General features: G+C 45.6%; 8 protein-coding genes across 8 annotated transcripts; 2 read left to right on the forward strand and 6 right to left on the reverse strand.

Moving 5' to 3' along the window:
* Positions 1-349: 349 nt before the first annotated feature.
* Positions 350-803, reverse strand: FOMMEDRAFT_160146 (uncharacterized protein; the record flags this gene model as incomplete). Its single annotated transcript, XM_007269982.1, has 3 exons — positions 350-533; positions 567-711; positions 779-803. The coding sequence occupies 3 exons, from the start codon at positions 801-803 to the stop codon at positions 350-352; spliced, it is 354 nt and encodes a 117-aa protein (XP_007270044.1).
* A 33-nt stretch (positions 804-836) lies between these two features.
* On the reverse strand, positions 837-1,963 carry FOMMEDRAFT_160147 (uncharacterized protein; the record flags this gene model as incomplete). The annotated part of the gene is made up of 3 exons (XM_007269983.1): positions 837-954; positions 1,623-1,722; positions 1,786-1,963. 3 exons carry the CDS (start codon positions 1,961-1,963, stop codon positions 837-839), a joined length of 396 nt encoding a protein of 131 aa, XP_007270045.1.
* A 1,688-nt stretch (positions 1,964-3,651) lies between these two features.
* FOMMEDRAFT_92804 (WD40 repeat-like protein) lies at positions 3,652-7,527 on the reverse strand (the record flags this gene model as incomplete). Its single annotated transcript, XM_007269845.1, has 4 exons — positions 3,652-4,694; positions 4,737-4,952; positions 4,989-5,955; positions 6,004-7,527. 4 exons carry the CDS (start codon positions 7,525-7,527, stop codon positions 3,652-3,654), a joined length of 3,750 nt encoding a protein of 1,249 aa, XP_007269907.1.
* A 2,304-nt stretch (positions 7,528-9,831) lies between these two features.
* FOMMEDRAFT_31009 (uncharacterized protein) lies at positions 9,832-13,386 on the reverse strand (the record flags this gene model as incomplete). Its single annotated transcript, XM_007269798.1, has 14 exons — positions 9,832-9,962; positions 10,034-10,064; positions 10,124-10,456; positions 10,505-10,716; positions 10,775-11,237; positions 11,291-11,686; positions 11,745-11,751; positions 11,785-11,988; positions 12,085-12,370; positions 12,452-12,503; positions 12,535-12,600; positions 12,653-12,756; positions 12,806-13,035; positions 13,193-13,386. The coding sequence occupies 14 exons, from the start codon at positions 13,384-13,386 to the stop codon at positions 9,832-9,834; spliced, it is 2,709 nt and encodes a 902-aa protein (XP_007269860.1).
* Positions 13,387-13,726: 340 nt separating this feature from the next.
* On the forward strand, positions 13,727-14,737 carry FOMMEDRAFT_93573 (S-adenosyl-L-methionine-dependent methyltransferase; the record flags this gene model as incomplete). Its single annotated transcript, XM_007269891.1, has 4 exons — positions 13,727-13,904; positions 13,954-14,145; positions 14,202-14,593; positions 14,639-14,737. 4 exons carry the CDS (start codon positions 13,727-13,729, stop codon positions 14,735-14,737), a joined length of 861 nt encoding a protein of 286 aa, XP_007269953.1.
* A 554-nt stretch (positions 14,738-15,291) lies between these two features.
* FOMMEDRAFT_160151 (WD40 repeat-like protein) lies at positions 15,292-16,449 on the reverse strand (the record flags this gene model as incomplete). The annotated part of the gene is made up of 1 exon (XM_007269984.1): positions 15,292-16,449. One exon carries the CDS (start codon positions 16,447-16,449, stop codon positions 15,292-15,294), a length of 1,158 nt encoding a protein of 385 aa, XP_007270046.1.
* Positions 16,450-16,559: 110 nt separating this feature from the next.
* FOMMEDRAFT_160152 (WD40 repeat-like protein) lies at positions 16,560-20,516 on the reverse strand (the record flags this gene model as incomplete). The annotated part of the gene is made up of 11 exons (XM_007269985.1): positions 16,560-17,576; positions 17,625-18,305; positions 18,371-18,791; positions 18,832-19,174; positions 19,229-19,369; positions 19,421-19,619; positions 19,679-19,735; positions 19,785-20,053; positions 20,113-20,243; positions 20,298-20,436; positions 20,492-20,516. The coding sequence occupies 11 exons, from the start codon at positions 20,514-20,516 to the stop codon at positions 16,560-16,562; spliced, it is 3,423 nt and encodes a 1,140-aa protein (XP_007270047.1).
* Positions 20,517-22,175: 1,659 nt separating this feature from the next.
* FOMMEDRAFT_160153 (uncharacterized protein) lies at positions 22,176-23,926 on the forward strand (the record flags this gene model as incomplete). Its single annotated transcript, XM_007269986.1, has 2 exons — positions 22,176-22,248; positions 22,308-23,926. The coding sequence occupies 2 exons, from the start codon at positions 22,176-22,178 to the stop codon at positions 23,924-23,926; spliced, it is 1,692 nt and encodes a 563-aa protein (XP_007270048.1).
* Between the last annotated feature and the right edge of the window lie 38 nt (positions 23,927-23,964).

Raw genomic sequence — 23,964 nt, forward strand, 5'->3', positions numbered from 1 at the left:
CTTCGCGCCAGGCAATGAGACAATGCCAAGGGTTGATCAGACCCTAGACAACGCTCACGACCCAGCAGGATCGATGGGGATTGATTTATACAGTCAAAAATATGTAAGGATATGTAGAATAGCCTTACATGAGGAAGATTCTCTTCTTTACCAGCGCACTCAATACACTGACTGGGGTAATCAGTAATCGAGCGTCGAGAAGGGGAAAAGAATCCCCTAACCCTTAGCCCGAAGACTCTTTATATATGCGGTTACACGTGTAGTGGATACAAGTAGGCTAACTAATAACGAAAAAAGCACCTACAAGCACCCACAACACCTTCATAGCAAGGAGCGCGCTTGCGCGCGCTCAGCACAAGAGTGCAATCGTTACACTCGGCCCATTGATACATCTTCCAGATAGCTCGTGGAGTTCAGTGTTGACTGAACCGATGCAGACATCATCTCGAATCGGGATTGCTGATTTATGCAGGACCCTTATCGAAACGATCACAGATTCATCAATTAGTGGACTGCGTTGTTGAGGTAAGTTCCTGATGTCGAATCAGAATGAACGGTGCACGCACAATGACAGGATCTCGTTCCAAGTGGGCAATTTATCCTTGATCGTACGCGTCTTCTGAAGGGTACCGCCGAGAGATATTTCGGCATAGAGATTTGGTTGTTTTCTATGCAATGGAACATCCCACCGTAAGTAGTCGAGGCGGATCACTGATAATCACGTCGACGTTAAACCGAGCTGGGATTACATCATTTGGCATTGAGTTGACAGACGTACCTCGTAAGTTGACCATTGCACCCATGGTTGACGCGGTTTAGGAGGGATCGGAGCGAGTCTATGCAAGGTACCCGCTAGTATCGTCCGATTCTAGGTCCCATGCATCGGAGGCATGATAAGCGCCCAATGTCACGGTCAGCGTAACAGGTGTTCGCATCATGAAATGCGCAGTTGAGCTGCTGAAAATGGTGAATTCTTTTCCACGTGACTGACATTACCTCAGCTGGACAATGACGTCAGACAGACTATTGACGGTAGGGCTGTGATAATAAACCCAGCGAAATCTGCGGACGAGCAACAACAGCGATTTCCAAAGTAACCAGTTAAATAAGTAGCTCAACCCACTTACTGTAAATATTTGACTAGGTGATGGATTCAACTACGGCATTGGCAGGGCTGTATCATGATTCCCATGTAAGAAAGCATGTGCAACTCAACTACAACAGTACTACTTATGCCATTATTATAACCTGACCATAACTCTGAGTGAATCAACAAAGAAAAATTGATAGAGGAAGCGTATCTGTTGAAGTTCATTACAGATTCTTGACTAATCATTGCAAGGGTGTACAGAGTATAGTTGCTGAAGTCCGGTCCTGGTCCGGTCCGGGCATACTTCACCTGGACTCAGGACCGGACCAAATCTGCGGTCCGGGAGTGTCCCGGACTGGGGACCGGACCTATGTGGACGGGTAGTGGACCGGACCCAAGTTCCAGTCCGGTTCTGGACCGGTCCATAACCGGACCTGAGAGAAAAAAAATTTAAGAGATGAGTTAGAGTATTATTCTTTGTATCTAAGTACAAAAGTAATATATTTTTGTATATACTACATAATCTACAGACTAGACACTGTAGTGGTTTTCCTGACGCAATTCTGAGGCTTTGGCGCGAGCCTCGCGACACGAGTCCTGAAGCTGGACTACAACTGCCTCTAAGCTGGTTACTGCGATTTACGGACACTTAGTTGTCAGAACATGAATATTTAGGTACTTAGCAGCAGACAGACCTGTCTCTTCGAGGGTGGCAATATAGTTAGCACGGCGTGCACGGAAAGCAGCCTGAGCGTCAGCGTTCTTCTTCTTTCTGAGAGTGATTTCAGACATCTTGTCTAATTTGTCAGGGGCAGGGGCATTGGCTGGCTGCTTGACTGGGGAGGGCGGCTGGGACTGTGGCGTCTTTGGCATAGGACAGGAGAGGAGTGAATATACATAAAGGGAATAAATATTTCAGGAGACAATAACCAGATAGGAAGAGTCAAGTTTAGTAAGCCATACATTGAACAGTAAAGAACAGGAGTAAAGTTTTGCTTTGCTTGGACTGCCAGAAACTTGTAAAATGTACTATGCAAGTGCTAGCTAATATTCAAAGATCCTTAAAGGAGTATGATCTGTTTTAGTATAGTGAGCTAGAGATATGGGAAACGAGATTTGAGACATTAGTTCAGGTTATTCAGGTCCAGAGTCCAGTCCGGGTCCGGACGAGTCCATCAGTCCGGGAAATTTCTCAAAATGATGGACCCAGGACCGGACCTCTCCTGGACCCATGAGGACCGGACTGTAGAGGACTGGTCCATCAGTCCAGTCCTGTGTCCGGACCGAGTCCGAGCGGTCTGGGACCGGACATCAGCAACTATAGTACAGAGTCACCAACATGAATACTTGATTTTTTATGTGTATGTTAAAGAAAATAAATCTCAAATTTGTATAATAATAATGAAAGTGTGGAATCAGGAAACCTTAATCTTCATGAATCTCTGATTGACAGAGCTGTGTGCAAGTGCACATTTACACATTATTATACTCTTACAGTGAGCTATAGTGTATACTCTATTTTTTTATTCTTAATTGTTTTTAAAATTATACTTAGATTTCATACCTCAGTCATTGTTCTTGGCAATCCTCTTACCTGATTAGTATTAGTACAGTATGACACAACTATCAACAGTGTCAGAATCGAGTTTGCCCTTACAAATCACCTAGACTTTTCCTGCCCTTATACTAAGTAACCTTTAAAGAAATACTGTCTTAAAATTGTCTTTTTAAGTCCTTTGAGTGGTGAGTCATAGTACATAACCAAATCCTTAAAAAAGAAAAGTCAGGAACATTTTTACAAGATACTATAACAATTGAAGCCTATAGTTACATTAATATAACAAGATATTGTTAAGTTCTGTATTAAGGATTTTGTAGGATAAATGTAGGATTACTTATTATAGTAACTATTTCTATTTTCAGTCTGGCTTTAGGTGATAGTATTAGAATATAAATCCTTTAGCCACTTCTCCCAGTGTTACACTCACACAAGGCAAAATCAACTTTTGAAAGTACTCAGAATGTTTATCAGAATGTAATAAAGTTGCTCTGATTGGCTACTTTCACATTCTAACTAAAATTCTGGTCTATGCAGAACATGATTCTGCCTTGTGTGACTATCTCAATCTTGTATTATGTTAACTGAGAATTTGTATATTCTAAGCTACTGAATAATTAAAAAAAATGATTTTACTAGATAGAAACATGTTGTCATACAATTCAACTCAATTATAATCCTAGTAACAATGTACTCTAATATATCTTTGAATTCTGCAAAAAGTATAAATCTTTGTCAAACTGAGTTGAGTTTAAAAAAGTCAAGTCTGCTTCTAAACACATAAGCTTGAGTAAAAGTTCTCTGAGCAATTGTCTGCTGTACTAAATGTGTCCCTATCTTTGACACTAATAGAACTGTTCTTATTACAGCACAAGTGTTGAGTACAGCCTATGAACTAATAGGATCAACTGTAAACTCTAAAAGAACTAAACTATGATTACACATGCTAAAGCTTGATAACAACATTAGATGTGCATAACAGTAAATAAAGCAAAAATCAGGATCATACATTCGGATTGAAGCATTCTTGCCAATGTAGACCATATGCAACATTCTTGAAATTCAGCTTTGTAGAAAAATCACAACTGAAAACGGCTGTATTCTGTGGCCGCCATAGAGTCGGGCGAATGTCGGGAGGAAGCCATAAAAGTAACTCATCTTGTACGCCTAATACCCACCCGTCACTAGACAAAGTCCAACTCGTAAAGCCTTCGTTGATGTCTTCTATGGATGAACTTGAGGTGACTGCATTGTATGGCAGTTCTCCAGTTATCGAGGAGACGGTTTCCTTGCCTGGTACAGCCCAAATACGTATCGTTGCGTCAAGTGAACAGGAAACAGTATGCAAACCATCTGGTGAAAGAGCAACACAAGTAACAGGACCGGCGTGTCCTTGGTATGGCTCAGAAAGCATATCTCCATTGTTAACGTCCCAAACAATAATTGTCCGATCGAATGAACCGGAAACGAGATATGCACTGGCGGGTGAAAACGCAGCGGACGTGACTGTGTTGCTGTGCCCTTTCAGCGGTCCAAAAATGATCTTTCCGCTATGCACATCACGAATAATGATATCGTCGTCAGAACTGCGCGAGGCAATGCATCTCTCGTCAGGAGAGAAAGCCAGTGGCGCGAAGTTGGGAAATGTACTAGTACTGTCCTGAGGTGCTTTGAAAGGTCGGGAAACACATTTCCCGCTTTCGGCATTCCAGATGACAACATCGTTGTTGTGAGACGCCGATGCAATAAGCATACCATCCGGTGAGAAGGCAACAGTGAAGATCTCAGTCGTGTGCACTTGTTCTGATTGAGCAACCTTGTCTCCGCTCTCTGCATTCCAGATAATAATGGTTTTATCATCAGAGCCAGAGACGACACGAGTGCCATCGGGAGAGAAGGCGACAGAAGTGACGGAGTCTGTGTGCCCCTGGAGTGGTGTGAATACCATTTTACTATCCTGCACGTCCCAGATGATGACACACTTATCCCAGGAACCAGAGATAATTCGTTTCCCATCAGGTGAGAAGGCAACAGAAAAAACAACATCTGCATGCCCTTCAAATGATGCAGAGGCTACTTCTCCAGTACTAGCATCCCAGAGTCTCACCGTTTTGTCATAGGAACCTGACGCTATCCGACTACCATCTAGCGAGAAAGCAACAGACGTAACCGCTGTCGTGTGCCTGACAGATGTGCTGGATACAACTTTGCCGATTGATGCGTCCCAGAGTCTGACAGTCTTGTCGTGGGATCCTGAGACGATGCGTGACCTGTCGGGGGAGAAGGCGACAGAGTAAACAATATCTGTGTGTCCAGTAAATGGGCCAGAAACTATGTCACCGCTCTCGGCGTCCCAGACAACGATTGTGTTATCTGCAGCTCCAGACACAATACGCGTTCCGTCAGATGAAAATGCAACAGCGAAAACAGTGTTTGAATGCTGAAATGGGTCGGTGACAACTCTCCCGCTATCCACATCCCAGATCCTCACTGTGCGATCACGCGAGGCAGACACAATGCGTCTGCCATCCGGCGAGATTGCCACAGACCAAACTTCGTCAGTGTGTCCGGCAAAAGGCTCGCAGATGGCCTGCTCTGTTTCTGTGTCCCAGATTCTAATTGTCATATCCCTGGAACCCGAAACAATTCGCTTCCCGTCAGAAAAGAAGGCGATCGAACAGATGCCAGCCGTATGTCCTTCAAGAACGTGAACAGCAAACCCGCTCTTGACGTCCCACACTCTTATTGTTGTATCTGCTGAGGCCGATGCAACGTGCGTTCCATCACGTGAGAATGCGACAGCATATACACCCGCAGTATGTCCTTCAAATGGCCCTGAGATCACCGCCCTCGACTCAATGTCCCAGATCGTGACTGTCCCGCCCCACGACCCAGAGACAATGCGCTGGCCGTCTGGCGAGAATGTGACGGAAGTGACGTACGCTCCGTTCTCTTCAAAAAATTCGCATAGCACCTCACCACTCTCGACGCCCCAGATTCTGGCTGTTCCATCACCCGAGCCCGACACGACACGCTTCCCGTCAGGCGAGAATGAGACCGACTGAATTCTATCCGAATGTCCATCCAACACTTTCAACCATAATGACGGTCGCTTCGTTCCTATTCGATCAACCTCTACGTTCGCTGATGTCTGTTTCGAATAATGAGCTGCCACCTTCGAATCATCCTTCATGAGTGGGAGCATGGAGACGTAGATATGCGGTGTGCATTCAGCCATGGGTGTGGCAAATGCTGAGGCGAGTTTGCTAGCATCCTTCAGGAACAAAGAAACGTCTGAATCATGCTTCTAGACGAGAATCAGTGCCTGAATTGAATTGAACTCGATGTTGCTCACCTCAGACCAAGCTGCACCGTCCAGAAGCGCCCGATTCGCAATACTGTGCACAAGACCAAGTAGGCCAATCACCTCAAACCAGTACAGTAGCCGCTTGTGCGCGAAAGATATTAACTCATCCAACAGCTTGTGTGAGTACGATGCATCGACGAGGTGCTGTGCCCAGTACGCGCACGCATATTGCAGATGCGCCGGTGACGTCTCGTTGATACGGTCCTCAATCCTGGTGACATTTTTGTTGTATATGAAAGACGATTCAAGGTTGCACATATTAAAATGAAGCATGTCCTTCATGACGATGAAGCATCGCAAGGCGATGGCCGATTGCTGAGAGGCCTTATCAATGAACCATGGGTCGGATAGACATTCGAAAGAGTTTCCATGCTTGCTGCACGGTTGGGAGCAGTGCGTGGATAGGAGGTAGTCGGCAAAAGACGTGTGGAGTAGACGAACAGATTCGCCTCGTCTGAATACAAGAACACTACCGAGCTTTGAGAGAATTTCATATGATGGCTCCTCAGGTGGTAAGCCGAGAAGTGCATCAATTATTATGTCTGAGAGTGGTACCCGGCTGAGTAAAGCAAGGCCCAACACTTGTTGGAAGCGAACTATAGAAGAAGGATCGTCCATTGCAATGACTCCAGAATTTCTCAACACCGATTCGTAAAGCTGGTCAAGACCCTTCAGTCGATTAGATGCATTCACAAGTTCTTTCAGTTTACGAAATTTACTGGTACTTTCCGAAACGAGGTTGATAGCCGTTGATGCCCATATGAATAACCCCTCCGAAGCATCCGCAAGTCTTTCCATCTGTTTGGACCACAGCCAGTCATCCGGAACAACGATCTGGGTCTCGTTGACAATCCTGGACATCTCGTAATCAATGTATCGGAGAACGTCGCGCCTGCTATCAGCCGACACAGAGCCTAAACTAATCTCGTATACTGAGTTCGGTCGGTTCGACAGGGCTGTGGTGATATCGTCCTCTGGCCTGCTCGTGATGACAAATCGGAAGTTTGGAGGTAGCTTTCCGAATTCGCCCTTGAGAATCTTCATCAAGCTCCTTCGAGCAGTGGGTGTGCCACACTCATCTAGTGCGTCAATAATGATGACAATCGGACCATGCACCTTATCCCTCGCATCCGTGAGTGGCGCCATAAGAAGCTCCCTGAACTGGACCTCAGCTCTGGAATTGGTGACGTATTCGCTCTTCTGAACAGCACTTTCAATACATCGCGCTATTGATGAGTCGAAACAAGCTAGTTGGAAAGCAATCGTTCGGAAAATGGACGCGAGTTGATCTTCGGCACCATTGACTCTACTGAAAAACAAGTGGGCACCAAGTCGTGAGATATTGCCACAGAACTCCGCAACGGTTGTAGCAATAGTGCTTTTCCCTGAGCCCGCGACACCGTGAAGCCATAGGATGTTTTGCTTAGTATCCGATAGAAGCCAATCCGCAATGTGGTTCAGTAGTTCAAAGCGTGTATCCTCGAAGCAGGACTGGTGATCAAATGAGTTCATGTTCGACGGCATCAGTTTGTCCCTCAAATCTGTCACATGATTCTGAGAAAATAAATGCATCGAGGAAGGAATCCAGACTCACACATTTCGTTGACCTTCTCTGATATCCGTGCAGAAACAAATGCGGTGTGCAGGGCGGTGTTGGAGTCTAGATTCTTCTTAATCTCAACGAAGCGATTGGTGAATTTTCTGACTTTATCACGGCTCATCCGAGGTATCCGTGCTATGCACAGCGTCAGTTCTAACTTCTCCATAATAAGATTATTGCAATTACACTCACCGAGAAAATTACGATTTGCATAGTGCTGAATGAAATAGCAGCACTCTATTGTCTGCTGCAGAAGCTCATTAATTGTTGACTTAAGGTTCTCTGATTTGTCCAGCAATATCTCAGCATCAGTAACAAAGTCGTATGCCTTCTCCATTACACGGACAAGATTGACGAATTCTTGATCAGTCTCGAGTTGATATGCAACCACCTATTATGAAAGACATCAATTTCAATCAGAAGTAGTAAATCGATCAAATTTGAATGCCTTGTATAGACTTGATGTGATTTGCCAAGCAACATTCAGAAATGGATGGACCTTACTATCAATGAGCAACTTTTAATCACAAACACATGTTCTCGAAACATACCTTAGATAATTCGTCAACTATCTTAACTACTATGTCTACCTTCAAGAAAAGAGTCGCGATAGACTTAAATAAATCACTTTCTCCACTGAGAAGAGGCGTGATGTCATCGGCCACACTCAGGCCTTTATTTCCGACATGGGGTGCAGATTGAGCAGCATAATTGAAGCTGGTTTCAATTTGTAGTGGTGTAATGTGATCGGGAAGCAGATGCACAGTTAGGTTCTGCCTTTTGTGATCCTTTACCCTCTGCGATTCCAAGGGCAGCGAAACTGCGTTAAAACAAATGGTGAGCAAAGTTTTTGCATGCAGAGAGAAGATAATTGCCCAACTTGGACCCTTTGCGCATCTGTTAGAGAGCTCATCAAGTCGAATAATTGAGGAACCAAGAACTACGTCTGGAAGTCCAATCTTTGACTCATGTATCAATGCAAAAGTAAACTCTGTGGATTTGGTGCGTCGACTATTTGCAAATCATGAGTAACCAACAAAGTGAGGTCTTGTGGGATGATGCTAACAATGTCAATATCTCATGCCAGTTGTATAATCCGCTCCTAATTGTACGGGTTTTTCTAACAGCGTCACCAAGCCGCACTTCCACACAAGCACCTTTGCTACGCAAGAGGCGATCCCACTGTACATCACAAGCACCAAGCACTGTGGATCATGTCAAGATACATTTATGTAGACGATGCCCGATTGCAATACGTACCCCATACGTTCATCGTATCATTCATGCTGGGAGGAACGGGTCAAAGAGATGATCGTTAACGGCTACCAATTTAGAGTACGCCCTCGCCCCACCCTTACCTCATTGCCATGTCGTGCGAATTGGAAGCTTGATTTATTTGAATATAAGGTGCTGTACAATGTATGCCGAACAGTCCTTATGTAAGAAGTGTTCTATTTGAAATAATTACAGCGAGAGCAGCGCACATGAACGTACTAAAAACAGATAAAAACAGATAAGGAACCATCTACGAACGTCGAAGGGCCTACTGGACTAAAACCCTCCGTGGGAAAACCTTCTTTGAAGGGTAAAAACCACGGAAAGGAAAACCATGTACAGTAGAAAATCTCACAACGAATACACTCGTTTCACTGAACTCCTATTATTTTATAGATTTATTCCATAAGAGACTGGAAATAATTGGGAACAATGAGGTTTGTCACAGCAATTTCTATTTCTCAATACATTTATTCCTTAATACCGTATTCCTTATGAGCTTTTCTACTGTAGGGTTCGAAATACATTGGAGCGATCGCGTATGTTTGTGTTGTTAGTATGCAGGGAAATTGTCTTTGGTGGATCAAACGAGACGTTTCATATGAATGCGAAAATCAAATGAAATGATGTCTTATGATGAAAATTAAAGAACTTAGCTCTGGTCCATGATGATAGAGTGGTATGCCCTCGGTCCCTGAGCATCTTGCGGAAGGAGATGAAACTGGGTCAATGCCGGCAATAGGGCAAGTGTATGGAACACGACGTTGACCAGAGACGACATCGTCTCGATCGTAATTCTGAGTATGTTGTCTACCAGGGTTCAGGAGAAATCGCTAAGAGATGTGTACTGGCATTCATCACAGATGCTTGTCTGCAGGGTGTATAGGGCCGTCGACATGAACAAACTAATTTATGTGCACTAATACTCCAAAAATAATCACTCAGATTCTCTCATAGACGTGTAGAATCAGAGAACCATCACGTCCACGCATTTCTGACCAACCCGGCTGTATGCAGGCAATTATTAATACATCACCATCAGGCTGTAATAGGCTAGCCTGAACGTTGTCAACTAGCGACCGTCAGATAATTTCAACACTAAGAAGAATAAGTCTTGACCACTGTGAAGGGATACACACTCACAAATTGCCATATCGGATCGGACGATGGTCAGCTAATTAACGATGAGGCAACTGTGAGGACGTATAATGACGAGCTATCAGCAAAACCCACATTAATGTCTGCACCTGAAATGACGAGTATACTCCCATGCGTCAGCGAAATTTTAAGGCGGTCCGCTGCCATCAATCCCTTGCTCCTTTCCTTTCCTTCCCCGTCACACCAGACCCCCGCGTGAGCACCAGAATTGGCCATTCTAATCGATTCATCTTCTATAACCATTTCTACATCTACATCATCCTTTGTTACCTTAGGAATTTTAACTTTGGATTTTGAGGCCTGCTTTTGAATGTCTTTTTGCCCGAGTTTTGCGAATACAATATTCAAATCAGCACCGAGGCACATTAGTATAACAGGATGTTCAACGGCATTTGCTTGGAGTTCGGTCTAGGCAAGAGTCTGTGAAGTGACTGAGTTCTAACAAAGAGCACGTACCTTCACAGGGCTCTCTCCGAACCAGGCGACAACCCAAAGGTATGAGAGAGACTCGCCTGCATCGCGAGTGCAACCGGCGAAGTGGCAAGCGTATTCAATCATCATTTGGCGCACTCTAGTAATGCACGCTGGGGCTGAACTCCAGTTTGAACGTCCTTCCGAGAGCTGATGCAGCGGCGACTGTCGATTAACACTAAATGTGAATATTCCGGCTAGAAACATAAACTGTTTCAAATGTTGATTGTCAAGAACGGAAGCAAGAGACCTGACCTGATACTTTGGACTTTATTCTTTCGAAGTGCATAGGAACTTCTTTCTGGAAAGCAAGAAAGAGAGCATCGGCATCCTTCTCTAACTCGGTGCGATTTCTTATGAATAGTAGATCGACAACAAATGCTTCGTCGTCCGGCTGTGAAGCATCTTCGGCTGATCTAGACGCTTCTCCAACTACTCCTTCCGAAGTTCGTTGCTTTAGTCGCTCCTCAAGACATTCCTCCGTGGTTTCACCGTGTTTCGTGTTCGAACAGATCGCGTTAGAATTGGTGGTCTCGTTATGATGATTCGGACGCTTAGGAGTGTACCTGAAATGGCTTAGCAAGTCCTTCCAATGGCTTTTTTCCGACACAAATCCTTCAGGAACGTGTGGGCAGGGTTCCCACACTATTAGAGAACGTTGTCTGTCTAAGACCGAATGGGCAAATACAACCTTCCGGGACCTCATGACGTCCAGCTTCTAAAATCTTCTGAACATAGAGTCGTTAATTTAGTGCATGAAGAAAAGCCTACCTCTGGTCCGCAATAAGAGCATACATATTCCCCGATCCAACTTGATGCGCTTAGTTTACCACATATTTTACAGAGCCATGTACGCTGAGACGGATCTGCAACACCTTCGTATGTATCACGCATAATGACCCAATGCAATATGCTCGTGTTCAAAAGATACGGTTCGATCAACTCGATGGTTGGGGACGCTGGCTCTAAAATAGCCAAATCAGACTCCGATGAAATCCACCAAGGTACTGGAGGAGATGATTGGGGACGTCCGTCGATATCTATTGGAATATTGGAGTCTAATGGTCCTCCTGGAGTCCATCGCAAGGTGAACGTCCATTGCATGAGCCCACAAGTTCGCTGTATACCATTCTTCCCCATAATCGGCTCCCTATTCTCAGAATGATTCTACACAATAAATTCTGTAAGGTCTGATTCCATGTAAGCAATTATTCCCCGTACTGACCTCAATACTAGTAATATGAAAGAACCCTAGCACGACGTACTTACAACTCGGAAGCACGGTAAAGGGATACTGAGACCAAGCTGTATCTACTATTACAGAAACAGGATAGCCGCCTTCGTACGCCCTGTATAAGCGTTCAATCTCGTCGGGCCGACTTTGTACCACGCGTAGGGATGGCTCCGAAGAATCGTCCGCAGAAGACGAGGAAGAATTATTCGGTGCTATTCGCGCTGCACAAGAAATACTTCCGAAGTTTGTGGAATCTCCTGGATCACGTGTAGGAATGTGAGCTGGTAAGTACATTTGCACCGCCACATCGGTCAGTCTGGGTGGAAATGACCTTGAGAGGTCGCCAGTACTTGCATCGTGATACTCTGAACTGAGATCAGAGATTCCAGCTTCTCGGAAACATTTCTCGATTGACCGAGTCACAGGGGAGGGTTCCCGAACTAGTGACGTTTCACATATTGACTCTTCTTCCGGATACTCGAGCTCCATGTCGCTAGGACAGTCATCGTCACCCGCTCCCGGCGGTAATTGACACCAATCTGTACTTTCAGCTGCAGAAACGGTACATTCCGTCGTCGAATGCTTTTCAGGCATAATTGTACTATTAGATTTTGACCCTGAAAAAGAGAATAGACGAGCTCTGTAGTCAAAAGCGTTTCTGTACCACTGCTAAGCCGAAATGCAATATCCAAGCTCACGTTTGTAACTGAATAATGTCCGATCCCGTCCATAGCCCAGTCCAAAGCCCATCTTCAACGAGAATCATCGGAGACAAACTGACTTCAGCAGAGACTCCGTTGTTCATCGTCGATAGAAAAGGCACAGCACCAAGTAACTCTTCGTACGTCTAAGCATTTGAGTCATTTTTCTGCAATAGGCTATCCTTCAATTAAACACACCTCAGCCCAGATATACGGTATTCTAGGTGTGGGAATCTTATCTGCTAATGGACGCGTTCTCCGAGCACCCATGTCAAGAGTCGTCCACAAGACATTGTCTTTTCCTAATAAAGACTACGTGTCATTAAGTCAAGAAAACAAACTACGACGAACGGACTAGTCGTTGTAGGTCGATTTGTCTTTGAAGATTTATGTTCTGATACTTGAGCCAATGTATTCGAACCCCTTTCCCGTCGAAGAGGCACATGTCGTTCCAAAACAGATGTAGTGCTGCCCATTTGCGTTTCGCAGCCGTTGTCTGGCAGTGACAAACACCGGGCCGATGTTTGACGTTGTTCAGAAGGTGCTTCAATTGGTTTATATTCGCCCTCTTGGTGGTCCGGCTGAAGAAGTTCAAAATTATTTTTGTTTGGTGATGAGACAATCATCAGGCTTGGAGAGCCGTATACCGGCGTTGGAAGGATAGACATAGGAGGTTTTGGATAACTACAGCGGAGCCGCTTTATTCTGCAATTGTTGCACGGATCAAGGCGAGTGCACCGAAGATTTCGGTGTTTGCAATTCGTGCAACGGCTTCTGACGACCATTCTCGGTACAGCACTGCCTGGTCTTTTTTGCCAAAATATTGACGAGGTGCTGATTATAGTATCGTAGGGGACGTCCACAAGATCCTTCGGATTGACAGGGCGGACTATTCCTGGCCAATCTTTGGTATAGCTAGGCAAGGAGGACATTGAAGGAAAACGAGAAGCTTTGTAGAGGAGTTGTCGATCGAGGACAGAACTCAAGAAGTCGTGTTGTGATGAGGTAAATAGGTATGAATATAGGTAGTAGGAGAATTCTCGACATTAATATTACATAATAAGTTCATCGCAACTTTGGTGACTTTGGTCTTTCAGTTGGTGCGACGTCTTGACTTCATTCTGACTCTACACACGACTCGACACGTCGTTTCGGCCCTTTGTACTCTTGTACTCAAATAAAAGCCATCCATAGAATACGTTTTATATCATTATGGGGAAAAGAAACCGAACTTTACACATGTCGAGCATCGCATCTTTTCTCAAATCAAGTATGGACTCGCAGAACTCGGCCCCAGTCCAACAGGGTAACGAGCAACCAGTCCCCGCCACGCCTCCATCCAAGAAGAGAAGACTGCGTTTGTTGGACGATGGGCAGGAAAGATACGACGCGTCGAATCTTGTTCCGCGCTTTACTTCTGTCGAAGATGTCCCCGAACATCTTCAAAAATGTGAGTGCCGAGTCTGCATTATCGTCCCTTCCAATTGATGACAGCTAAGATTTCGCCCAAAGGAATCGATATTTCTCGTTATACGACCGAGGCTGTCTCTTAGACGAAGAAGGCTGGTACAGCGTCACGCCTGAAAAAATTGCAGAGCAAATAGCCGAACGATGTCGATGTGACACCATCCTGGACGCATTCTGTGGTGTTGGAGGAAATGCAATTGCGTTCGCCAAGACGTGCCATCGCGGTGAGTTGTGATGCGTATCTTCGTCATTGAAATCGCTCATGGGCTTCATGTCACAGTCATTGCCCTTGACAACTCTCCTACCCGGTTAGCGCTAGCACGACATAATGCAGCCATCTACGGCGTCCAAGATAGAATCGAGTTTGTTCTTGCCGATTATCTGGACTTTGCACGTACCTATGCTAAGCGACCTCCAGAGAAGCGATCCATAGACGTTGTCTTTTTGAGTCCTCCATGGGGTGGGCCATCTTACCTGACTGACTCCCCGCAAAAAGAAAAGACAGAAGCAGACGTACTCCAGAGCTTTTACTCACTGCAGTTGATTCGTCCCGTTCCAGGTGATGAACTTTTCCTTTGTACACGGCAGATAACAGGCAATGTCGCTTACTTTCTACCCCGCAACGTGGATCTCGAAGAGGTATCGGGCTTGCTAAGACGTACGTCCGCGGGTGTCTCCAGAAGTTCAAACTTAGTGAGCACGCAGCGGGAACCGGAGGAACTTGTTGAAGTGGAAGAAGAATATATGGGCGGAAAGCTGAAGGCTGTTACATGCTACTTCGGCGGCCTTGTCGCCGGGCAAGAGAGTCTTTTCTAGGCCTGTTTCCAACGACTATCCTTATGAGGTGGCCTATATGACTTCGCAACGCTCCCGTGGTGATATGTGCTGCCATTACCGCGAATCTCCAGCTACGTATTTTGTGTGGATTGGTTGCGTTGTCATTAAGTATCATGGCATATGGCATATGTACTAATGTTTGGCAATGCGTTGTTACATCTTGAAGCACTGAATATCAATGTCATTTTTGCAACTTTGCTCATAATATGATGTTGTATTGACCAGCTATGATACGATCCTAGTCGTCAATTACTTTCGCCTGCACATTCTAATCCCCAATTCGATATAATCTTTCAAGAACAGCAGATTGGCAAGGGATGCTTCTGTCCTATGAGGAATCATTGTCTGCTGTACTAAATGTGTCCCTATCTTTGACGCTGGTGGAGCTGTTCTTATTGCAGCGCCAGTGTTGAGGGAAGCCCACAAACCAATAGGATCAACTCAAAACCCTAAAATACCTAAACTATGGTAACACATGCTGAAGCTTGATAGACATTGGATGTATATAATAGTAAAAAAAGCAAAAATCAAGATCATACATCCGGATTGAAGCATTCTCGCCAATGTAGACCATATGCAACGTTCTTGAAATTCAGCTTCGTAGAAAAATCACAACTGAAAACGGCCGTGTTGTGTGGCCGCCAGAGAGTCGGGCGAATATCGGGAGGAAGCCATAAAAGCAGCTCGCCTTGTGGTCCTAATACCCATCCATTGTCCGCAAGGGTCCAATTTGCAAAGCCTTCATTGGTGTCCTGTGAAGATGAATGAGAGGCAACTGCATTATCGGGCAGTCTTCCAACCGTTGAAGAAACAGCTTCTTTGCCTGGTGCCTCCCAAATACGTATTGTTGTGTCAAATGAACAGGAAACGATATGTGAACCACCTGGTGAAAAGGCAATACAAGTAATACCACTAGTGTGTCCTTGATATAGTTCAGAAATAATGTTTCCATCACTGGCATCCCATACAATAATCGTGCGATCGTATGAACCGGAAACTATGTATGCCCCGTCAGGTGAAAACACAATAGACATGACTATGTGTCTGTGTCCTCTCAGCGGTCCAGACTCGATCTGGCTACTCTGCACGTCACGAATAATGACATAATTGTTCGAACTGCGCGAGGCAATACACCTCCCGTCAGGAGAGAAGGTGAGTGGCGCGTAGTAGGAATATGTGCTGTCTCGAGGTGCCTTGAAAGGTCCAGAAATACATTTCCCGCTTTCGGCGTTCCAGATGATGACATCATTGTTGTCAGACGACGATGCGATAAGCGTGCCACCCGGTGAGAAGGTGACAGTCCAGATTTTAGTCTCGTGCACTTGATCTGATCGAGTAATCATGTCTCCGTTTTCAGCGTTCCAGACAATAATAGTTCTGTCGAAAGAGCCAGAGACGATACGCGTACCATCAGGAGAGAAGGCAACTGAATAAACAGTGTCCGTGTGTCCCTTGAGCGGCTTGAATGTCATCTTAGCACTTTCTACGTCCCAGACAATGACGGTCTTATCTTCAGAACCAGAAGCAATTTGTCTTCCACCACGCCGAAAAGCAATAGAATTGACATCCTTTGTATGTCCCTCAAGTAGCGTAGAAGATGCTTCACCAGTGCGAGGGTCCCAGAGTCGCACTGTCTTATCATTAGCGCCTGACGCTATTCGGCTACCATCTGGAGAAAACGCAACACACATAATTAGAGTCGGATACAATTTTGCCGATCGACGCGTCCCATATTCTGACAGTTTTGTCCGAGGATCCCGAGACAATGCGCGATCGATCAGGGGAGAACGCGACAGAGTGCTCAGTGAACATGATCTGCATGACCAGTGAATGGGCCAGAAACTATGTCACCGCTCTCCACATCCCATACAACAATTGTGCAATCACCGGATCCCGACAAAACACGCCTTCCGTCAGATGAAAATGCGACAGAAAAAACAGTGTTTGAGTGCCAAAATAGGCTGGCGATGACTTTCCCACTCCTCGCATCCCAGATTCTCACTGTGCGGTCACTCGAGCCAGAGACAATGTGTCTATCATCGGATGAGATTGCCACAGACAAGGTTTCGTCGGCGTGTCCTACGAAAGGATTGCCAATGGCCTGTCCGTTTATCGCGTCCCAGACTCGAATTGTCTTGTCCTCAGAGCCCGAAACCATTTGCTTCCCGTCAGAGGAGACGGCGACACAACGTACAGCAGCTGTATGACCTTCAAGAACACGTACAGTGGAAGCACTCATGATGTCCCATACTCTTATTGTTGCATCCTCCGAGGCTGAAGCAACGTGCGTTCCGTCTGGTGAGAATGCAACGTTCCACACACTGCCAGTATGTCCTTCAAATGGTGCTGAGACCACTTCCCTCGACTCACAGTCCCAGATTGTGACTGTCTTTGCGTATGATCCGGAGGCGAGGCGATGCCCGTCTGGCGAGAATACGACGGAAGTGATGAACGCTCGGATCTCTTCGAAAAGCACGTATACCATCTCACCACTCTCAACATCCCATATTCTGACCGTCCCGTCATTGGAGCCCGACGCGACACATTTCCCATCAGGGGAGAATGCGACAGACCAAACATTATCCGAATGCCCCTCTAATACTTTCAACCACAGCGGCGGCCGTTTCGTCCCTACTCGATCGACTACCACCATCCGAGATGTCTGTTTCGAGTAGTGGGAAGCGACTTCCGATTCACCCTTCATGAGTGGGAGCATAGAGACATAGATATGCGGCGTGCTTTCAGTCATGGGGATGGCGAATTCAGAGGCGAGTCTGGTAGCATCCTTTAAGAACGAAGAAATGTCTGGATCACATTTCTAGACGAGTATCAGTGCCTGCACATAACCGAACATGACGTTGCTCACCTCAGACCACGCAGCGGCATCCAAAAGCGCTCGACTCGCAATACCACGCACCAGGCCTAGTAGGCCTATCACCTCAAACCAATAAAGTAACCGCTTGCGCGCGAATGCCGTCAACTCATCCAACAGCTCGCGTGAGTGCGATGCATCGACAAGGTGCTGTACCCAGTACGTGCACACATATTGCAGATGCAGCGGTAACTTCTCGTTGATACGGTCCTCAATATCGGTGACACTTTTGTTATATACAAAAGACGATTCGAGATCGCACATACTAAAATGAAGCATGTCCTTCATGACGACAAAGCATCGCATGGCGATGGCTGATTGCTGAGAGGCCTTGTCAATAGACCATGGATCAGATGGACATTCAGAAGGGTTCGTATGGTTGCTGCACGGTCGAGAGTAGTGCGTTGATAAGAGATAGTCGGCAAATGACGTGTGGAGTACATGAACAGGTTCGCCTCGTCTGAATACAAGTACACTGCCGAGCTTCGAGAGAATTTCGCACGACGGTTCGGTGGGCAATAAACCGAGAATCGCATCAATCATGGCGTCTGAGAGGGGAACTTTGCTGAGTAAAGCAAGACCCAAAACTTCTTGGAAGCGAATTATGGAAGAGCGGTCATCCATTGCAATGACTCCAGAATTTCTCAAGACCGATTCGTACAGCTGGTCAAGGCCCTTCAGTCGATTGGATGCGTTCACAAGGTCATCCAGTTTAGAAATTTACTCGGGCTCTCCGCGACGAGGTTAATGGCTGTCGATGCCCATATGAATAACCCCTCGGAGGCATCTGCAAGTTTTTCTATCTGTTTGGACCATAGCCAATCATTCGGAATAACAATCTGTGTCTTGTTGACAATTCTCGACATTTCGTAATCAATGTATCGGAGAACGTCGCGCCTGCTATTAGCCGATTCAGAGTCCAAACTAATCTCATACACTGCGTTTGGCCTGTTCGACAGGGCTGTGATCATATCGTCCTCCGGTCGGCTTGTTATGAGAAACTGGAATTTCGGGGGTAGCTTTCCCAACTCGTCCTTGAGAAGCTCCATCAAGCTCCTTCGAGCACCAGGCGTACCACACTCATCTAGTGCATCAAGAATTATGACGATCGGGCCATGCACCTTATCTCTCGCAGCTTTGAGTGGCACCATAAGAAGCTCCCTGAACTAGACATCAGCTCTGGCATTGGTCACGTATTCACTCCTCCGAACAGCATCCTCTGTGCCGCGCTATTGATGAGTCGAAACAAGCTAGCTTGAAAGCAATTGTTCGGAAAATGGACGTGAGTTGATCTTCGGCACCATTGACTCTACTGAAAAACAAGTGGGCACCAAGTCGTGAGATATTGCCACAGAACTCCGCAACGGTTGTAGCCATAGTGCTTTTCCCTGAGCCCGCAACACCGTGAAGCCATAGGATATTTTGCTTGGTATCCGATAGAAGCCAATCCGCAATGTGGTTCAGTAGTTCAAAGCGTGTATCCTCCAAGCAGACATGGTGATCAAATGAATTCATCTTGGACGGCATGAGTTTGTCCCTCAAATCTGGTCACATGATTCTGAGAAAATAAATGCATCGAGGAAGGAATTCAGACTCACACATTTCGTTGACCTTCTCTAATATCCGTGCAGAAACAAATGCGGTGTGTAGAGCGGTGTTGGAGTCTAGATTCTTCTTAAGCTCAACGAAGCGATTGGTGAATTTTCTGACTTTATCACGGCTCATCTGAGGTATCCATTCTTTCTGGCGGGTCAGTTTCTCATAACTAAGATTATTGCAATTACACTCACCAAGAAAATTACGATTTGCATAGTGCTGAATGAAATAGCAGCACTCTATTGTCTGCTGTAGAAGCTCGTTAATTGTTGACTTGAAGCTCTCTGATTTGTCGGGCAATGTCTCAGCATCGGTGACAAAGTCATACGCCTCCTCCATTACACGGACAAGATTGACGAATTCTTGATCAGTCTCGAGCTGGTGTGCAACGATCTATTAAGAAAGACACGTTAATGTCTATACTGGATATAAAACCAATTGATCTTGAATACCTTGTACAGACTTGACGTGATTTGCCATGCAAGATTTAGAAACGGAAATGGACCTTGCTATCAATGAGGAACGTTTAATCACACACATATGATCTTGAAAATCCACCTTAGATAATTCATCAACTATCTTGACCACTATATCGACCTTCAAGAAGAGCGCTGCTATAGACTTGAATAAACCACTTTCCCCACTTAGAAGAGGCCCAATATCATCAGCCACATTCAGGCCTTCATTTCCTACTTGGTGTCCTGATTGAGCTGCATGACTGAAGCTACTTTTAATATGCAATGGTGTAATCTGATCAGGAAGCAGATGGACGGTTAGATTTAACCTTTTCTGATTCTTCAAATTCTGCGATTTCATGGACAGAGAAACTTTGTCAAAGCAAATGGTGAGTAATCTCTCTTCATACAGAGAAAAAATAACTGCTTACTTGGGCCCCTTGCACATCTGCTAGAGAGCTCATCAACACGAATGTTTAAGAAGCCAAGTACTACGTCCGGAAGTCCAATCTTTGACTCGTGTATCACTGCAATTGAAAAATCCGTGGATTCGGTGCGCTGACTATGCGCAAAGTATGAGCAGCCGAAAAGTGAGATATAGTGGAGAAGCACTAACAATGTCAATATCTCATGCAAGTCGTACGTTCTGCTCTTGACTATGCGTGTTTTCTTGACAGTGTCACCGAGCCGCACTTCCACACAAACACCTTTGCTTCGAAGGGGACGATCCCACTGTACATCACCGACACCAAGCACTGTAGATTATGTCAAGATCGTTCTATGTAGAGACTGCTAGCATCCGATATGTACCCCATAAGTTGAGCTTACCACTCATGCTGGGAGGATGGTCGAGGTGGTGATTGTCAACAGTCAAGCTGCACTGCTTCCTCTCTACCCACCCTTGCCTCATGTTAAGTCGTGTGAAATAGAAGCTTGATTGAATTCAATGCAAGGCTGCATGCCGAGCGGTCCATCATGATCTCTACTTATGTAAGAAAGTGCATTAGAAAACAGTATCGACCGTAATTGTCCCATTATGTTTAGGTGTATAGGACCATCGAAATGAACAAATTTAATTCATGCGCACTAACTCTCGAATATAATCGCTGAAACTCTCTCATAAATGCGTAAAATCGGAGAACCATCCCGTGCACACATTTGCAGGAAGTATTTATACATCATTGTTAGCGTCTAATAGACTAGCTTGAACGTCGCCAACTAGCGACTATCATATAATTTTTACCACTAGGAAAAATAAGGTTTGAACTCTGTCACCTGTGAAGTTGAACTTATACAGCACTCACGAATCGTGGTATCGGGTCGGATGATGGTTAACTGTTCAGTGATAAAACAATCGTGGGGATGTGTCATGACAAGTGGTCAGGAAGACTCACATTAATGTTTGCACCGGAAATGACGAGCATACTCTCGTGTGTCAGCGAAATTCTAAGCCGGTCTGCAGTATATGTACTTATATTTGCCATACTGTACCCATCTGTATGGGTACAACCGTAACGTGTAACGCAGGGGTGGTTTGGTTGCTAGGAGTAACGTGTAACGCATAGAAGTAGTTGCTTTCCCTTAAGGAGCGTTACATTTTTTAAGCGAGTATTAGATTATGTAAGACAATTCAAGTGTAATCAAGTATAGTACTACAAGCGTAAGAAAACTTGAAAAGATTACTGGATTGTAGGCAAACCAACTCCATCCTCCCCCCATAGTATTCCCTCGTCATTGTAAGCATATATATCCTCTTCCTGAGCACTTGGAATAAGTCCAGAAGTACTACTCAATGCCTTAACGTTATTAGCGAGTGTACAGTATTGTTGACTACGGCCTCCAGGTATTTTTATCTTCAAGACAGAATGAACAACCTCGGAAATAGGTAGTAGTAGGTCACCTTATTTTCTCCATTTGGTCTAATGTTCCTTTTTCGTTCAGAAAATAGATAAGATTGAATCTATATACTAATGCTAATCTAGTATAGTAACATCCGGCAAGATCCGTCTAGGTTGCCTGAGTTAGCAACTGTAACGCGTACGCATGGGTTGGTTTCCAATTTTCACCGGTAACGCACTCCGGCTGGTTGTACCCATACAGATGGGTACAGTATTATTATTTGGCAACGCGTTGTTATTTCTTGAAGCACTAAATATCAATGTTATTTTTGAAACTTTGCTCATAATATGATGTCGTCTCTCCCAACTATAATATGATCCCAGCCGTCAATTGCATTCGCCTGCACATTCTAATCCGCAAGGAATTATTTTGTCAACCTAAGACGAGTTTATTAATTTAACATGTGCCGAAGACGTGGGAATGATCTTCTGACATCCGGAATTGGAAGGAGCCTCTTGGATCTTTGCATCTTTCCCGTCTCCCGCTTGCTCTTCCACGGATTCATAATTATCTCTTGACAAGCAAGCAAAGAAGCGCTTGTTTCTTTGCGGTGCAAAGTATACCATCGCTGACGAGCCCAAGAAACAATACGAAGATGTCTTCAGAAACGCCACCCATGCCTCATTCTTCAACAAAATATGAAGACATCCCACCGCGATTTAGAAAGGGTAGGTATTTTCGATGATAATATATAAGCATACAGTTTCTTATATTTATTCCATGTAAGTATGGATTAAAGGACATGCGGAAAGTGTACAAAAGAGATTAGATACACCTATCGAGGAGTTTTCTTTCTCTATCCCGCTTCACCGGTCTACTTCGGATTCACATCTTCGTGAAGCAGCAGCAAATAGAGCTTCACGATCTCTCTCTTCCAGTTCTTCGAAAATGGATCAATCTAGCTCTAAATCTCTTTCTGCTCATCAAGAACGCCTCAAATCTACTGATTCCTTGCTATTCGACAAGCCTGGTAGTCGCAGTGGCGAGAGTGCCTTGCCCGAACAGAAAAAGGATCAATCTTCTATCCCAATCGCATACAGTGGACCATCGTCGATGCGACACATTATCAGCACGGTTGTCGGTACAAATGTCGCTCGCTCGACGCCTCCGACTTCCCGGTCAAGCTCTCCTCTTGGAAAAGTACGGCTACATAGTAAATACAGACAATCATCGCAGTCACGCTCAGCCACTCGTGCAAATTCTCCAATTACGGATACCCGGGCTTCAACGCCAATTCCGTCTGGTTGGATTCCTCTCACATCGCGACATTCTTTACGTCGCTTTGATATTCGTCCTTGGGGCCCGCGACATCTCGAATACGATTACAGCGAAGCTCGGAAAGAGTTCCAAGGTGCCGCTTATTACGCTTTAGGTCAATACGGTTACGTTCCACCAAGAGGAGTTACCAAGTTCAAAGCTCCACCACCGGAGGAGCTTCCATCAATGTCTGACTTGCGTGAAGTCCCAGAATTTGCTAAAGCGTGCAGACGGCTTGATGCCGCTGATCGAGCGTTAGAAGAAGCACTCGGGCGAGGCGAGACTTGGGAAAATACACCTATCCCAGAGGATTATCTTAAATTTTCCCTCGAACGACTTATTCCCGACGACTTTTGTACGAGTCGTCCAGATAACGTAGCCATGCACAAGCGCTCACGGAGCTCGGTTACTTTGGAAGAAGCAGCGGGAGAAATGAAGACTTCAACATTCGCTCAGTCATCAACTCCCTCTGTATCAACGTCGATTTCCGGTCCCGTCTCCGATAGAGACTCCGACCCAATTGGTGCAGTCGGAGGAGGATCATCGACGGGAACTCCATCCCTGGCACAGATGACCTTGACAGACGAGCAGGCTCCACCCACCGTTGTTCGCACGGATGCTGTAGCACTTGATTCCGTTCCGACACAAACAGGGACATTGATTGTACCCGTCTCTATGTCTTCTGAGGCTAGTCACATCACCTCAGCGACTGGCTCGAGTACAGCGCCTTCGCGAATCCTTCATAAACGACCTCTTCAAGAGATCTTTACCGATGATACTACACAGGACAGTAGGAAGAGAATCTCCTTGGATGGTGCCAGTCCGAGAGAACTCCCACCGCGCTCTAGCTCTCCCGTACCTGCATTAAGACTTACAGAACCTACGAATCGGCAGGTCTTCAATTGGCTAGGTTCTGACACAACTTCTGCCTATGACTCGGGATCAGGATTTAGCGGCAATGCTTCGGCCATAGAATCTCCGCCAACGTCTGTCTCTACCTCAACTCCGAAGCGAGCACGGTCGACTACCAGGGGTGGAGGAAGAGTGTCTGGGATGCGCGGACGCCGACGCGGTGGTGCGAGGCGATAGCAGATGTAGTTCTGTCAATTTCCCGGATTTCCTCTTCT

This window comes from Fomitiporia mediterranea (genome assembly GCF_000271605.1).
Source record: "Fomitiporia mediterranea MF3/22 unplaced genomic scaffold FOMMEscaffold_11, whole genome shotgun sequence".
NCBI lineage: Eukaryota > Fungi > Basidiomycota > Agaricomycetes > Hymenochaetales > Hymenochaetaceae > Fomitiporia > Fomitiporia mediterranea.